Raw genomic sequence first — 18,079 nt, 5'->3', positions numbered from 1 at the left:
ATACCTGAGCTTGTCGGATTTTGCAGATTTCAGAAATATGAGCTCGAATATTTGATAGAGTTAACCTCAAATGTTTGTCTAAATTCATAAAATCTTTCTTAATATAACCACTTCCTATAATTATGAAAAAGCAAACATTTATAATTAATTTATTGTGTTTAGTTAATTGGTAGAATTCCATATTAAAATACTTCCGTGAAAAATTTCGACGTTGATCAGTTCATGGTCAAACTCTTCGTTTTAATTCTCAAAGCACATATTTAATTCCCATCCATAATTCCTCTTACTTATCTTACTCATATATTGTCCATACGGCATGACTGTTGAATCATCTCACATCGAATATTAAAGATGTCTCTACAGTTTCATTATTTATATCGCATCTAGAGAAATATCTCTTTTCTCTTTCTCAATCTATCCTCCTTTCCGTCTTTCCTTTTAATTCCCCCTTCCCATTGATTAGTAGTATTGATTTAAGGTAATTTAAATACAAATGTTGTTAGTTTTATTTTTGTGATTATATTATTTCGAGTGAAAACGCTTTGAAACATAAATGGAATTTATAGCAATTGTATTTTATTAGTTGATTGGAAGAAATCGCCATTTGGCAATAAACCCATGTACAACTCAATTTATGCTCAAGAAGTTAAAAAAATAATAAAAATAAATAATATGTTAAAATACAGTAACAACGTTTTTAACCTAAGGATAGCATAGTATCTACGAATAAGTTACCTCAGTTATTTCTAAATGGGAGGCGAAGTGCTTTTGCAGCTTATCTTTCAGTTCCTTCCCAGTACTGGTAAAGTTTGCAATGGGAATACAGGAAGGGATCTTATGGGATCTACGAACTTTCAACCATAGGAGTAGGTATGTAAGTACTGCAGTACACATTATGCATATGATATAAATTTTGCAGCGAAATTGGAGGCTTATTGTAATGTGTTTAGAACTTCAGCAATTGGTGCATAATTTATTTTGCTAAATTTATATTAGTTAGTAAAACACCGCCGAAGTTTTTACTATAGTTAGTCGCCACTATCGAGTTGACAATCCACAAGGCCCCTTTAATTATACTTATCAACAAATTTTAAAAATGTCCCTTAAGTTAAAATGCATTTTTCGGAAATTATGGACGAAATGAATGTTTTTTTTTTGTGTTAGGTCAGCTTTTTTTTTATTTTGCAAATTTCGTAACAAAATACCTTCATAGTATGACAAGTGTTTGATGAGTCTCTCTGCAGGGTCCAACAATAGTCGGCTAGCAAAGTTGGTCTCCATTTTTTTTGGTATCGCTTTTGGTAGCACTGAGATCGCTTATGAAAGCGATCTCAGTGCTCGTCGCCAACATCAACCAAATTTTACGGGTAGGAATCAAAATAAGAGCGTAGAAAGCGGATTCTCAAAGACATTTTACATTCCATATATTTGAAGAAAACTTTCAGATACAATGTTGATCTAGTCATCACTTTTATTGTTTCCGAGGAAATTTTTGACTACGAGACCGAAAAAAAAATCACACAAAATCCTAACATGCTAGATTTTTTTTACATTTCTAAGATCAGCGCAAAAAATTATATCAGAATCAGCGGTTTTTGTCAAACGGAAAAAAATGTTTTGACCAGCGTAATTGTTGATAATTTTTAGTGGAAATATGATTGTAGTTTAAATTAATACGGCCACCAATACAGAATGAATCAAAAACTCACCTTGCTGCACTGATGTCCTTCGCAAGAGGCAGATTTCCTAAGCGGTGTAGGCCTAGCTGTTGTAGATGCACTTATAATGTTTAAACACTTTTTATTTGTATCATTAAACACTTATAGATTACGTGAATAGGGTATAGTTTAAACTTAACTTAGTTTCGCAGTTCAAACCCGCGCTGTACCAGCGGATGTTTTGCAAGACATCGGACCATCCCAGATGCACATAATAATATGTTTATAAAGTATTTAAGTCATGCGTGACACGTGTCTTTTTGTTGCACATGCGATTTTACCAGAAGCTAAAAAGTCACTGATCAGAGAAGAATTAAAATAATTCAGTAACTCATTGAACACGCTTGAGTCTTGCGTATTGTTGCAAATTACGTAGTGATGATACAAAACCAAACAGTATCAGAATGTTAAAAAAGTGTAGGTATATTGAATGTTGAGCTATTTCTTTAAGCACTGCACTTAATTATTTTAAGTAAAGTAAACTCAATATTATGCGTATATAATTTGCCAAGTCAGATGTATATACAAGTATTTTATATTGAAAAATTGTGCATATTCGATAATTTAATGGTAAATATATAAACACGTTATCCATATAAACAACTAAAAAAAACAGACAAACCATCACTCCGTTTTTCGATGGAAGTAGGCAGAGAGGATAAATAAACCATTTGACTATATATTTACTCGCAGACCTCGCTTCTTTAAAATTCATATATTTTCTCATGTACGTACGATAATCATCTGACTTTTAATATGTTCACCTTTCAGTATTTGTTGAATTTGGTCATGAAATGTCTTTCTAGGTTTTTTCCGATTTCTGCGTTTATCAGAATTTGTATCATAAATCTTTGAAGCCTTTTTTTCTTTATATTATTTAACAATACGCCCAAGGGGCATTTTTTGCTTTTGACCTAATAAAGCTCAGCCGAAATCAAGGGAGAATTAACACTAGAGCCCGCCCAGGGCACTGCAGATTAAACAAACACCTTGTGAAAATGAACTTTTCCGAAACTTCTAGATGTTGGTTCTGCAGTGCAGATGAGGAAACACCTATACCCATTATTTGTGAATATGATACTTTACATCATAAAAGGACCACTGGTTAAACCTTAGGATGTTTTAGAGCTCGTCCCCTAAATAATAGCCTGATACTTTACGGATCTGAGCTTGGAGGGGGAGATTTAGCAAAATGTAAACTCTCGCCTACCACACAATAGCCAGGCTCTTTATAGACCTGGGCTTGGAGGGTGAGAACTATTCACGGGGACCCGTCACAATAGATCTTCACAGATCGCAGTGACGTCAAGAGCTTGCATAGCCTTGACCCCCACCACTAAGAATAAGAATAAGAATAAGGGGCATTTATAAAAATAATACAGGTAAGTAAAAATATAAAATATATTAAAATTGAACAAAAACACTCGTTTTTTATAAAGACGTGTAGAAACAAAATCAAAAGTAAAACTTTGCGTAATAAAAAAAGAAAAAATATGGATACACTGTAGCATATTTTTTCTAACATATTTTGGCATATTTTTTCAACTATTAGTTAGGTATAAAAATATGCATTAATTTTTTTATTGACAAAATAGTAGGTAGAGAAAACTCGCATATCTGGGCCATATCATGCGCGGAAGTAAATATACGCTTCTACAGCTTATTATGATGGGAAAGATCAAGGGAAAGCGTGGGGTTGGAAGGCGACAGATGTCCTGGCTGAGAAACATCAGCGACTGGACGGGAGTGCGTGGGGTTGAGGCGCTGTTCCAGTTGGCGCAGGACCGGAATGCCTACTCTAGAGTGATCGCCAACGCCAGAGAGACCTGATATGGCACAGAAAGAAAAAGAAGTTATATTAAGTATATAAGAAAAATTAAAAAGAAAATTTTTAATTTTTTTTTGAATAAAAATTAAAAAAAAATGTTTTTAAGAAATTTATATTAAAAATAAATAATATAAATTTAAATTAAATTAATTTTAAATTAAACTAAGTCTATAAGATAATAATATACATGGTACAAATATAAAAAATAATTTCATTAATAGTATAAGGTACAATAATACGCATCAATAACGGAGAAGAAATTGAATGAGAAAGAAAGTTTAAATCGACTTTAATAATTGGCTTTAAATAATGCATTTAAGAGCGTTTTAAAACGAATAATACTGTTATATTAAAAATGTCTACATCACAAATAAATTTGTTGGCTAAGGAATGTAAACGCAGAATCGGAGAGTGTCATGCATAGTTAGTACCTACGTATGTAGTTGCAAACAACCTCGTACTTCAAGTAACTTGATTCGGTATTTTGAAGTTATAAGATTCAGGAGTTCACAACAATCAAGCTCTGAATTTAACATAAAAAAGAAGGTTTTTTTATTTTTCTATGATCTTCCTATAAAATTTAATTTATAGTATCTAATAGAAACGAGTAATAACTGTTATTGAAGTGAATATTTCATTTAAAATTTACGAATTTCAAAAACTTTCTTTGCGTTCTCTCTATGTTTTTAATGTGTAATTTATATGGAGGAGACCACACACTGGAATTATATTCTAACTGACTACGACCCAGTGCTGCATACAAACTATTTATCATTTTAAGCAAACTCTTTGACAATGCGTTTGTTATGTTGTTAATATCTATTTTTATTTATTTATTTATTGTATATATGGCCTCAGCCAATTGCAACAGTTACATGAAGAAACATAAATGCAAGAAACTGTACAAAAAGAACATAAAACTATGCAGCAAAGACAAACAAGGGCAAAACGATAATGCTTAACAATATATAAAAATGAAAGACATACGACTTTGAGCTAAACCATGCCAATCCAACTTCATCCCACACTGTTTAGTCGCAAAGAGATCTACAAAAAACCGGAAAATCTATCCCAAAGAATTCCAAGTCGTGTGATGAATTGACTAATCTACACATTCTGGACATTGGGGCATAAAAACAAAAGTTGCTCTTAGAATATTTTATAAATATCAGATTTTGACTTCTGGTGACACAGTTGGGAACATGAAAAGAAATTGATTGCAACAGAGATGGGACATCACTTAAAGCATTCAGTATTTTGAAAATGCATGTAAGGTCCATCTTAGTTCTACGTCTCTCCAATGAAGACAGATTAAGAGATTGCTCTATTTCAAAAAAAAAATAATTACCCCTTTGTAATCCGAGCAACCGTGCCACTTTACTTAGAAAACGGCGTTGGACAGACTCAATATGGTCAATATGAGTCCTGTAGAATGAAGACCAAATAGGAGAAGCGTATTCTAGATGGGGTCGAACTAGTGAGCAATAAAACGTTTGGATGGTATTAATATTTTTGAAGTCCGTCGTCACTCTATTGATAAAACCGAGAAGTTTAAGAGATTTGTTTACAATATTATCAAAGTAATGCCAAGATTCTTAATTGACGAAACCTTTGAAAGGGATTTTTTTTTTAGTTTGTAGTTGAATTGTATAGGTTATTTTCGTCGCGAAAGAGATATTATTTTACATTTGTCAATGTTAAGTTGAAGACAATTGATGTCACACCATTCATTTAAACAATTAATATCGTGTTGAAAATGAAGACAATCATTAGAAGATTCAATAAGTTTAAGTATCTTGTTGTCATCAGCAAAGAGCCAGAATTTCGTATTTTGAAAAACATTGATAATATCATTTATAAAAATACTAAATAATAATGGAGCAAGGTGAGCTAGTTAAGGTACAACAGATGTAACAGTGATTGAAGAAGACAAGAAATTATTAGTTTAAATCAACTGTTTTCTGTATAATATGGTTAGTAATATCTAGTTTTACATAAAATACTATACCTCGGTCTCTTACCTTTTCTCAAGCTCACCCTTTCGAGCAGTATGTCATTTATGATGTATTCATCTATTTATCAAATCAAACATTTTTTTGCTGTCTATTTGCTTTAGGTACATGTCCAACCAACGCAAGGACGTCTTTCTTGATTTTTTCGAAAGTGCTTATTTTAGCTTTACATAATGAATGGATCTCGTCATATGTGCACCAATCGTATTTATTATTATAGCTTATGTAATAAACAAATATTTGAGAATCTAAATAATTTAAAGATATTCTTTTAACGGAACCGATTCATTTTTTATTTGAGTTTGGACAAACAAATTAGAATTTCAATTATCATGTAGATTATCATGTAGATATTAAAGTAGTTTTAAAAGTTATCAATTAATTATTTTTTTAGTGACACACAATTTCCGGAACTCATTTTTGAAAAGATTTCTGTTTGTTTTTTAAGCGCATAAAATATATGTAAAATGATATATGTATTTGCTATGTGCGTATTTTTCTTTTAGACTTACGTGTACATCAAAATATTGAAAGCCAAGTAAAATAGATAAAAAGCTGGCAATGTGCTCGCCAAACCGAAACGGAATAAATCTCGAATTTGGAAGTTTAATGTAGTTAAAATGGTGTGCCGATAGCGATGGTGTGACAGATTAACACCGGGGCTGTCATTCCCAAAAGTTGAAACAAAAGTAAAGGAAAACGTGCGGAACGGATCCAATATCTGCCGCGCGGTGGCAGGTGCTGGCGCCTCTGTTCGAAATATATGGAGCCGGCCCCATACTTTGTAGCACTAGTTTATACATCGTTTCACCCGTATCTTTTCTGTGCTCCTGGTAGAAAATATCGGAATCCTTGAAAATAAAAGGTAAAAAGTTGGAAATTTCTTTTGAATTTTGTGTATTTATTTCAAAATGTATTTCATATTATTTAATTATTATTATTATTATTATTTAACTTTTTGTACATAATGTTATTTGTACATTGGCGGGCTTATTGCCAAATGGCGATTTCTTCCAACCAACCAATAAAATAAAAGTTTTGTTTTTATAATTCAAGTTACAGAACATATTCAATAGAAAAAAAAGATTAAAAAGCTAAAAATATATAGAAACAAAAATAAACGTATTGGTTTATAAATTACCTTAAATCAAAATTATTACTCAATGGGAAAAGGAAAAAAGAGAAAAGAGGAAAAAGGAAAGGAGGCGAGATTAAGGAAGAGAAAGGAGATGTTTCTTCAGACGTGATTTAAACAGAGATAATGTACATAGTAACATCTTTGATGGTGGATGGGAGATAATTCCACAGTCGAGCCGCATGAACACTATATGAGTTAGAGAAGAAAGAGAAATTGTGGATGGGTATTAAGAGAGTGCCTTGAGAATTAGAACGAAGAGGTAAACCATGAACTGATAAGCGTTGAAATTTTTTTATTCTCGAATAAAAATAAATTTCAAAATTAAAATTGACAAAATGATTCATCATCATTATCATATCCTTTATCGTGTCCAGTGGCGCATAGGGTACTATATTTGTACTCCAATTGCAGTGTATCCGGATCATTTTAGTTACATGCCGTCAGGTGCCAATCCATGTAAAATAAAATATCTCCCTGGAGACGTCGCTTAGCATCGTTTATAAAGAAGATGGCATGTTATTAATTACAGGTGTTTAAAAACAAATAAATAACAAAAATGTAAAACTGGTAATTAGTTTGTTTGTTGTTTGAATACTGTTTAATAATATAATTCCTCTTATTTATAAAAATAATCATTCAATTTATGCATTTATGTTATGGTTGGGCTAATCCAGATACCTATATACGTATTATGAGTTGGAAACCACTTTGAATATATCTTCTCTTCAAGACCGTCGAAATAAATCTGACCTTATAGTCCTATTTAAAATTCTCAACTCACTCTTTGATGTGCCTGAACTACTGAGCTCAGAAAAATTAAATATCCCAACTAGAAACCTCAGACAAAACATACTCTTTCATACCGATATCCATAGAACTAACTATGGTTTTCATTCCCCTATGCCCAGAATTCTTAGGTCTGCCAACAAACATACCAGTCTTGATTTCTTTGATAACAAGTTGTCTTATTTCAAACGATCACTGAATCAAATTAAATTATAAACACCTCTCTCCCGCTTCCACTACCACAAAGTCTACTACAAACCATTGAGTCTTTCTAATTTTGTTATAATAATTTTCTATGTAGAAATGTGTGCATAAAAATGCCCGTTGGGCGTATATATAAAGAAATAAATAAAAATTATGTTTGTTTTAGCAAAATTCGACTTCATTTAAAAAAGAGATATATATATCAAGACTTGTATTTAATGTAGACTGACTATTTTTATCATCGGGTTAAAACATAATTTTTACTATCACCTTTCCCGGAATCGAACCCAGTGCCTTAAGAACGGTAGGCGAAACTAATGATTATACATTTATTAGGTCACTTACAGTTTATTGTATGGAATAATATAATATATTTTTAGGAATTATTTTTTTATAAAAATATGTTATTTAGGTGAAAAATAATTATAAACGATAAACACTCTAACCTGCCCCTTCCTGCAATGCAACCGGCAAATTGCACTTAATTAATTAATATTTCAGCGACTACTATGAACATTACCAAGATTTTTTTCGGTATCTTCAAGTATACCTTAACATATAAAAAAAAAATATCACCTATTTCGGTAAATCAGATATTTGAAATGAAATATTTTGTCCATCAGGATCTCCAAAAATAAGAAAATATCGAGTATCCTGAGACAAATGTATAAAACATTCCGTTGAGAGAAAGAGATGTAATCTAAATAGATCACTAAGTAAGACACCCATAAACTTTTAATAAGATGAAAAGAGACGGTGATTATCAGGTGACCGTTTCCCAACCTCAGGTTACCTAAGGTTAATTTGAGGTAACTTCAGGTCACCGTACAGTGACTCGAGGGAGTTTTTTCACATAGTTTGATAAAAGGTTAAGAAAATACTATGGAAGTATAAGCAAATAAAGCTTTCATTGTGTAGTTCAATTTTCATTGAGATTCTGTAACTCATTATTGAGGTAACCCGTTGAGCCACTGTGAATGATATTAAAGTTTGATTTCGGGAAAAATTAATAACAAAATAATGGACATGGGCGGATTAATTGGTCTTCATGTAATAAACTATCCAGATACGATGTATTTAGATATTATTTAGATGTATGTATTGTATATAGTACGATTTTACTTCTCGCATTAGTTAAAATGCTAACCATTGTACCACAAGGCGAATGACATTATTACTCTAAAAATCCAATTCAATCTTATTACTAGAATCCTTGAAACAAAGAATGCCTTTAACTGTTTCTTTGCCTTCGTTTTTCCTTCTGGGTTTATATTTTGTATTTCCATCGAAGAAATCTCAAAAAAACATTTAGAAGCAATTCAATTAAATTTACGATTTGTCAATGTCATTTGTGAGCGTCGTGTAAAACTTATTTGATAAATGAATTTGGCTTAAAAGAACTATGAAGCTTTGAAATTTGGGAAAATTTATTCAGTTTTGTGTAAGAAGTCGTAACATTTATAATATATTTGATGACAGTAGAGTGCTTCAATTGACGTGTTTTCTAGCATATTTTAAGCTCCTCATATTTCTGTTATCCTAATACTTATATGCCTTAGATGTTTTCAAAAAGGTTTCAAGAGAAATTGAATTTTTGTTATTTTTCGCATGGATTCCCTTATTTATATTTTATATTTTCCTGAAATCTTGGAAATGACTTTTTTAAATGAAAGAAATATTTGATTAAAAGATAATTGGAAAATAAATGAATAATCAAATGAACGTTTGCATTCCTTTTTTGTTTTAAAAGTGGTTTGTATCATTAAACACTACTATTTTTTAACTATTTTTTAACATAAATAATAAAAATATTATTATATCTATCAACATACTTGCAACAACATGATTTTCTACGATTTATGATGCATTTTTTTACACTTTTAATAGTTATAAAATCTAATTTGCATTTGTGAAAAAAAATGAAAATCATTACTATAATAAAACAACAGCATGAAATAACATAACATAGATTTTTAACACAAAAAGCTTTTAGATTGATTTTGTTTAAAAAAAAAATTACATTAAATAATAAAAAACATTGTAAAATTAATATGTTATATATTCACTTAACACTTAAATATATTTCAAGAAAAAAAAAAAATGAAACAGCATAAAAAAACGGGTAATATTGTTAAGGCAAACAATTATTACAAGCAGGTTAAATCTATTTTGTACGGAAAATGGATCAAATAAAAACTGGTGATAAGATTTAGAATTCAAAACTAATAAAAAATCAATAAATCCTTTGATTATTAACAAATATTTTAATGTATCAACAACCAAAATAAAATCTATTTTGTTTTTATTTTATATTTCTTTGGATTTCGATTAATTTTAAAGTATCGATAACATAAAACTATTAAAATTACCAATAAGATTGGAAGAATAAGTAAAATAAAAACCACGTCTATTAGGAGAGCTGATATAAAATTGAGACTTGGGGGTTTTAAATGCTGAGCTCCTTTTGTCCGTATGACATGTTCAGAATAATAAACGATGGCGTCCTTTGCAGGAATCGGTCGATCATTGAATAATTTCTGTAGTTTTTTTGCTGTCTGCTTGTAACTAAAAATATAAAACACTAGTTACGGCTGTAGTCTGGTAAAACGCCTTCATACCTGCCCTTACCGCTACCAATAAGAGCAGGTATGAAGGTCGTAAAAACATTAATAAGATGTTGTTATAAATTTCACATTACAACCAGAATTCTCTTCTTTAAAAAAAAATTAACTAAAATATTTGATTAATATTTTTTTTTAAAAGTATTACCAAAGGCATAATTTTACATAGAAATAAAGCAAAATGTCACAAAAATGTATGTGATTTAAAATGCTTGTATTTTTTGTAAAAAACATAAAATTAAGATTTTGCTGCGGCCACTTTCATGTAAAATTTATTATCTTCAAATTATTTTTACAAATTTTTGTTCAATACTTAGTTTTTATTGAAATACCAGATACCTAAGTAAGGTCTAAATTTGAAATGGCGTAATCTGCCGGTTTAAAAGTAATTATATTTTAGTTACATAAAACTTTTAAGTTTGTTTTTTAATAAAAATACCTTTAAAAAATATTGTTTTAATCTAATTAATGTTTTTTTAATTTTTTTATTATTGCGTGATTAAAAAAAAAACATTCGTTTTAAAATAGCTAAATTAGATGATTTCCTAATTTTGCGCGCGTTTTACCAGACTACAGCCTTAAAGCAGATGTCTACTTTAAAATGATAACGAAATACTACATCTTTATTTGTCTTGTTAGTAGTAATTATAACCTAAATAAAAAGCGATAGTTTACTAGTAAAGTAATTTGAAAATCATTTTAAAATGTAAAGTTCAAGAATTATTATGTTAGGAACACGAAGACTCCAAAAAGCATCCTTTTTAGGATAGATTGTCAAATAAAATACTTTTTATGCTCTTATCATATTAGCTGGTTCCATTGCGTGCTGGTTATAAACTAAAACTAAAATCTTACATTTAATTTTGATCATAAAATAACAATTATGCATTACATCACTTCACTTTCCAGGGCCTAAATCTCTCAATACGAGTTTTGGATTCCACTGTAAAGTTCTCAAATAGCTTTGCTGTATTCAAAACTAGTTACTTACTTGATTATTCAGAGCACAAATCGTGGTTTATTTGAGAATGTATATGCAAAAAATGTAAATAATTCATTTATAAATGATTTAATCAATTAATTTTCCCGATTTTTGATATTTTAAATTTACGGTCAATTAATCAAATTAATTATTTTGTTATTTTACAAGTCAATTATTTTTCTTTTTAACTCGTCTAAATATCTCTACATTCTCGCAACGCGGATTCCATTTCTAGCAAAAACAGACACGTATTTTTTTATGAATGACCGTAATAAAAGTGATTAATAATAAATTCACCTTGACACTGTTCTTTATTTTTTGATAATAAAAACGTCTCGCTTGTCATTAATTTTTTTTTGTACCAGAAGAGGCCACGAAAATCCGTTACAGTGGTGAAAGCACAAAACACCCTTAAGAGCAAAATCTTATTTAAAAGTTCTGAAATTCTGAAATTTCTGGGATCGTTGGTTGGAAACCATAACTCCGTGGCGCTTGTCAGAATTTTTACATTATCATTATTAGATCAAAGTTAAGCGTACATGTACCTTTTATTCTTTAAAACTCGGTTTACTGCTGATCCCAAAGTTTTAACGGATAATTCTTTAAACTCAACTTTGATTCCTTGCCCTCTAAGTTCCAGGGCCACAGAATTATGTAACTGATCTCCATATACTGGAATAGTCACCAAAGGAACTCCAGCGCTCGTTGCTTCCGTCAAACTAAGCATTCCTCCATGGGTTATGAATAGTTTTACATTTGGATGAGCTAGAATGGAAAATTATTTCAAGAGTTGTTAGTATACAAAAAAAAAAAAACTCTAATTTACTGCCAAATAAAAAGAAAGGTTACTTAAGAAACTTAAAAATTTACTTGTAAGGCAAGAAAACAAATCAAATAAAGAAGAGGTCAAGTGGGAAGCAGTGGGACTGATTAATAAATATATATGTGGAAAGAATATTATTGAATAAAAACAAAATACACGCAACTAATTGATACATTTAAGATTCATTCAAACGTTAAAAACTTAAAGCAATCACCTAGAATACTTGCTTGAGGAAGCCATTTCTTAGTGATAATATTACTGGATTTCCCAGGAAGGTCTTCCTCTAACTTCCACAAAACAGTTTCTTTAAGGGTCCCGAAGAAATCCAATAGCCCTGTCTTCAACTCTTGAGGAAGCCTGGAGATGTTAAGATTTCCTCCCATGCTGAAGTATATGACACCATTTTTGTTACTGTCCAGAATATTTTGGATGTCCTGTATTGACAAAGTAGTAGTGCGTAAAATGGTTATGGAAAGTGATGGTCAGTAGTCATGTAAAAAATGATTTAAAACAATATTACTTGTGGTAGTGCAGAAGATTCTTGTACATGGTGTCCGGCGATTTCTATTGTATTTGGCTGCAAGGCTAGAGGTAGTCCTATGGAAGAATGGCTATTCAGAAAAGTCAAGCCAACTTTTTCAGAAAGTTCTGAGAATGAAACTACCCTGGATTCTTTTGCAAAATACGTGTTATATACCCATCTTTGTGTTTGTTGTTCTAAAACTCTGAAAACATTAGAATTACATTGTGTTGTTATTATGTTGTCTTCCTATGATAAACTGCCTTAAACATGTCAATTTGTTTACCTATTATGCTTTTCTGGCAAGGTTGCAAAAAATATTTCATTAAATGGTGGTTTAAGTGTAAGACAAAATGCACTGCAATCAATGTTCTAATTCAGAGTCCTATGTACCACCTGGGCCTCGATTATGATGGGAAGATAAAGACGTCATACCTTCACCTTGATAGTATAGTTGAAGATAAATTCCCTGTAGGGATTATAAAGATATACTACCGACCCCCCCCCCTTTCAAGTTTTGGGTAGGTACATTGATATGAACCAAGGGGAGGCGTACGTCACGGTACACATATCTACGCTCTAAAATGACATAGTTTCAGTATAACGTCATAGTTGAAGATAAAATGGTATAGTACCGATACCCCCCACCATTAAGTTTTGTATATCATTTTATACCGACGGGTCTAGAACTCCTCGGTACGTTTATCTACGCATTAAAAGGGCTAAAAATTTTGTTCCACCTAGCAATTTTTCCTTTAATTATGATTTATTAATTTTTTTTATCGTTTTGAAGTTGGCACTTTTTTTCTTAAAAGCCTATTAAAAATATGAGAGAGAAATAAGTAAGTTTTAAAGTCGAATTAAATTCCGACATAACTGTCACTTTAATAAAACGAACGCCTAGATGTGAAAATAATGTTGCTAGGTTCTCTCCTATTGACAAATAGATAATATCTAGGCGTCAGACACAGATTATATGTGTCAGAAAGTTACCACTCTAAAAAAATAATTTAGTTATTTCATTTTTTCCATTTGTTTTACTATCTATTCGAGTATATGTATCAAGACGTTATAGGAGCCGGCTTTGTAGTCGATCGGTAGATACATATAGACGATCGTTAAGCGTACCGTCTAGGTGATTTTCAAAAGTCATGCTAAAAATGTTTAAGCGAGCATTTTTTGCTTGAATTGGGATTTATTGGAGTTTATAATCGCTTTAAAGAGAGCACTTTTTATTACAGAAGCCCATTTAAAATATAAATGAGAACTATTTTAAGTGTTAATGACGTAAAGATCGCGGACTAATTGTTTGCGGTCATTCCATTGGCTTGTTTCGATCATATGATGTCGATATGACAAGTAGGTAGAACATACCGAGGTAAGATACAGATAGGAAAACAGTTAAGTATACCGTCTCGATATATACAGATGAAGATAGCGTTCATAATCAGGTACTTTTCAAAGATTTTTTTTTACCTACAATTTTTCAATAAAACACGTTTTCAATAAAACTTTTTAATTTCAAATTTTTAAAAGGTAATAGATATTTTTTTCTGCATGCGTTTATTTAACTACCATTAAATACAATAATAGTTTTATTACATTATTTACATATTACGTACATTTTTTAATTTTTTTTAAATTTATATAAAAAAAAGAGTATTGACTTACCTAAATAAAAATTCATTGTAAATAGTCAGAGCTGTGTTGACAAATCTTTGAAACAAATTCATATTGGAAGTGTAAGGCAAAAACAGATCTGGTATTTTAGCAGGAGACTGCCGGTTCGATGTCATACTAGCCATCCAAAACGGCAATCCTACTGAAGAACTTATGATTACTGGACAGTCGAACCTAACACCTAGTCTGCAATAAAAAAAATGAAGATGCAGCTAACGTGTTTACCATTTAGCTGTTTATAAAGCCGAGTAATACCTCCACCATCTATGTTCAAATTTTATTTTCCAAAGTTCTATTGCTCCCCAACGTATCAGTTGTATCTGAATAACTAACGGTTCAATGGGTACTATCCGTTTTTCAAAATACGTATCTGTAAATTTTTAAAATAAGGTAATAAATACTGAATATTTTTCTCCATTGATTATTTAAAAAAAAAAAAAAGTTATTTATTTGACTGCACAAGTGCCTTTTACAAAATAAAAAATGCCATTAATGAGTTCAGTTATACAATTTTTTTTTTATTAAAACATGGGTATTTAAAAATATTAAGAAAAATATACATACATTGTATATCAGCATACAAAAGATATTTTAAAAAGTCTGTATATTATGAACATAAAATGAGTTAACAGCAGATTATAAGCCTAAGTAGCTTTTGCAAATTAATCGTTAATCGTTACTATAGAACATCATAAAATATTTGTAAAGAGATGATTTGAATTCAGAGACTTGAATAAAAATGTCAATATGAGAAGAACATTTATTTCCTAGTCTGTGTATACGCGGTATTGGTGAGTGACAAAGATAGTTGGTTTGAGAAGAATGACAATAATATAGAGTATTTTGTTTAGTTCTACGTGTTGGTATGTAAATATTTATTAAATCCAGGAGTTCGCAAAAATCGAATTTAGAATTAATGATTTTATGTAAAAATATTAAGTCAGTTATTGTCCTGTGATCCTCCATAGCAGGTCAATTCCAAAAATTTTACAGAGACATGTAGTTCATTTGTTCTATACGTATTTCATATGTTCGGTGTAATCAATAATAAAGTCACAAACAGGCAAAATCAGAAAAGTACATCTATTACATCAATTTTTAGGCTTCAATGAATAGTTTATTCAGATGTAACGCCAATATAATTATACTTCCTAGCCCCAAGACTGTACATGGAAAACAGGGTTGAAATAATATTTTTATCATTTTACTATTTTGTTAGATGTTTTATTTTTGTCTTTGTTAGGACCATATTTTAAATAAGATCGTTTTTCCTATTTTTTTTTACCAAAACAAGTTTATCAAATTTTGAATCGGGTTCTGGTCCCGTGTCAAAGGTCCGTGGTTTCGAATCCCACTCTACCCCAACTTGATTCCCATTTTCTAATAGTGAGTTATTTACAACTCGTTGAGAATAGCTCTTAAAATGTAATATTTGCGTAAATTATAAGAACGCAAATATTAATTTTTAAAAATTAAAAAAAAGCCGGGAGAAATAAACTCACCCAACCATTGCATCATTCATAAAGTGCTCCGTGATGACTAAATCAAATTTTTCAGTTTTGTCGTCCATCAGTTTTTTGACTTCGCTGTTTTCAAAAAAAGACTGAGAATTTTTCATCGCAGCGAGAACTGACAAAAATAACACCAAGAAAACGGGATAGTTTATTAAATCAAAACTATCAAAACCCACTGAAAAAAGATTTCAATCAAATTTTAGATGGTATTGTAATTTGAGAATCTTCAATGGTATTTTTTGATTCATTCCTTACCCCTCACTGCTGATATTTCTGGTATAATAATTTGTCTGTACTTAGAACTCCCCGTACGAAACCCGCTGATGTACGTGATCTAGAACATTACAGTAGATTTAGCTTTTAGAAGTAAATGAAATTTCATGAACTTAAAAATTGAATAATTTTACCCACCTCGTTGCCGGTTTCATCTAATATATCTGCTATAGACTTCATTAATATGTGATGACTCCTAGTATGAGAAGGGCATACCACTAATATTTTATGACATGATATACAGCTTATAAAGGAGACTAAAATTACCAGTACAATTTTCTCCATTTTGTCTGTAAAAAACCAAGAAAAATGAATTATTTTTGTGTTGCTTTCTTAATGCTCTTTTCCTCAGGTTAGATAACGTGTTAAATTTTTTGTAATGCTGACCAAAAATTCAAATACACAAATTTGGCTCATACATTTGGCAAAAAAAAATATACACATTTTCTTACATAATATATTTCAAGAATAATGCGATAAAAAGTAACTGTTAACGATATGAATCTTTAGTATCGTCCGAGTTATTTAAGAATTACATTTAGTGTAAAAAGGTGCATCTTTTGTTACTTATATCTGTTTCAATGTAAATTTAATTTTCAATAGAAACATTTGATAATAGTTGACTGCATGTTTTTATAAAAATCAAATACCCAGTGATAATTATTTTTAAAAAATACTTCTGAGCGTGGTATATAAATATAAGATTAATTGTTGTTTTTGATTTTTATGTCTATTATCGATTACAATTTATTGTTTTGTGTAGTTTGTTTGTATCAGGAGTAACCAAATATTTTAAACAAATACCGCAACACACCACAAAACGTAAACACCACTCAATTTCAGTAAAAAATAGTAATTTTAATAATATTGCAGAGGTAGGTGTAAAAGTGCGGCTTGAAGAAAAAAATATTAACTAACGAGAATTTACAGAAGTATTTTTATATGTTTAATTTTTCTTTGTAAAACTGTTCGTATAATAAAAAAATCATATTTAGTACTTAATGCTAAAAAAAGCTGAATTGATCATTTAAAAAAAAAAAACTGGTAGGTAGTATTAACATACATTTTTGCATATAATTACTAAGACACGCGATTTAATACTTAAAAATACTTTTTAAACGCGAGTAATTATTCATTTTAATAATCCCATAATTCATTTTCACTACCGTTTTTACAAAAAAAAGTCACTATGGGGAAAAGCGTTTGTGTTTTTAGCTGTCTACATAATAAAACTGGTTACAAATCATTCGAATATTTCCTTCAATCGTTTTTACACATCACTAGATCAATTGACGCCTTACAGTAATTGCGTGTCGTATTATTTCTTACAAACATAAACGATTACACAAGCACACACGACCATAGTATTTAAAAGTCTATCACATTGTAAATAAAATGAAACATTTGAGTACGCTATCACACGATACACTTCTTAATCTACGAACATTTTTAAGATAACACTCATTTATTGGACATTTTTGAAATTTATCAATTTGACCATTGATTAAGAACTTAATATTTTTCTACCTAGTCTCAATTAAGGACAGTAATTTATAACACGAATATAAAAGCAATAAAAATGGAACTTTCTGCTTTTTTTAAAATGTAAAAGGCGTAATTTCTTTGCTTATCTGTCACAGTCTGACGTCTACTCACACAGTATGAAAAGTTTCGTTAAAAATACACCAGATGGTGCTTGTCTAAATTTGGTCTGATTAGAATCAATGTAAAGTAATCGTTGTGTTGTTCATCAAAACCGATGCCAAAATTTGAAAAAATAAGTTATTTTATTAGACGCCAAGTTACTGGAAACTTATTTAACTCCTCGCACACAAATCCCAACTCCATTTGATTAAAGTTTTGTGTTGAGTTAGAACGAATAACATAGTGCAAAATAATATCTTTGAGAATAAAATACGGGAGTTCACTTTTTGCCGTTTTGAAGTTTTTGAACCAAATTACACTCTCGTATTAAAAATG

General features: G+C 30.3%; 1 protein-coding gene across 7 annotated transcripts; it reads right to left on the bottom strand.

The window, feature by feature from the left end:
- Positions 1-9,776: 9,776 nt before the first annotated feature.
- On the bottom strand, positions 9,777-17,757 carry LOC148277494 (UDP-glycosyltransferase UGT5-like). Of its 7 annotated transcripts, none has more exons than XM_088232807.1 (9): positions 17,627-17,757; positions 16,238-16,389; positions 16,082-16,160; positions 15,815-16,001; positions 14,304-14,498; positions 12,633-12,837; positions 12,327-12,546; positions 11,835-12,054; positions 9,777-10,251 (listed from the first exon to the last, which is right to left on the bottom strand). In XM_088232807.1, exons 2-9 carry the CDS (start codon positions 16,382-16,384, stop codon positions 9,978-9,980), a joined length of 1,527 nt encoding a protein of 508 aa, XP_088088933.1. In that variant the 5' UTR covers positions 16,385-16,389; positions 17,627-17,757; the 3' UTR covers positions 9,777-9,977. The 7 variants fall into 7 exon arrangements, with proteins under 7 accessions (XP_088088933.1, XP_088088934.1, XP_088088929.1 ...); XM_088232808.1 differs by lacking the exon at positions 17,627-17,757 and adding an exon at positions 17,545-17,606; XM_088232803.1 differs by lacking the exon at positions 17,627-17,757 and adding an exon at positions 17,429-17,526.
- Between the last annotated feature and the right edge of the window lie 322 nt (positions 17,758-18,079).

This window comes from Micrasema longulum, unplaced genomic scaffold (assembly GCF_059751315.1).
Source record: "Micrasema longulum isolate JH-2025_06_02 unplaced genomic scaffold, ASM5975131v1 h1tg001021l, whole genome shotgun sequence".
NCBI classification, from domain to species: Eukaryota; Metazoa; Arthropoda; class Insecta; order Trichoptera; family Brachycentridae; genus Micrasema; species Micrasema longulum.
Note: the sequence above shows the minus strand (reverse complement) of the source record. Positions and strands in the feature narration are given on the sequence as shown.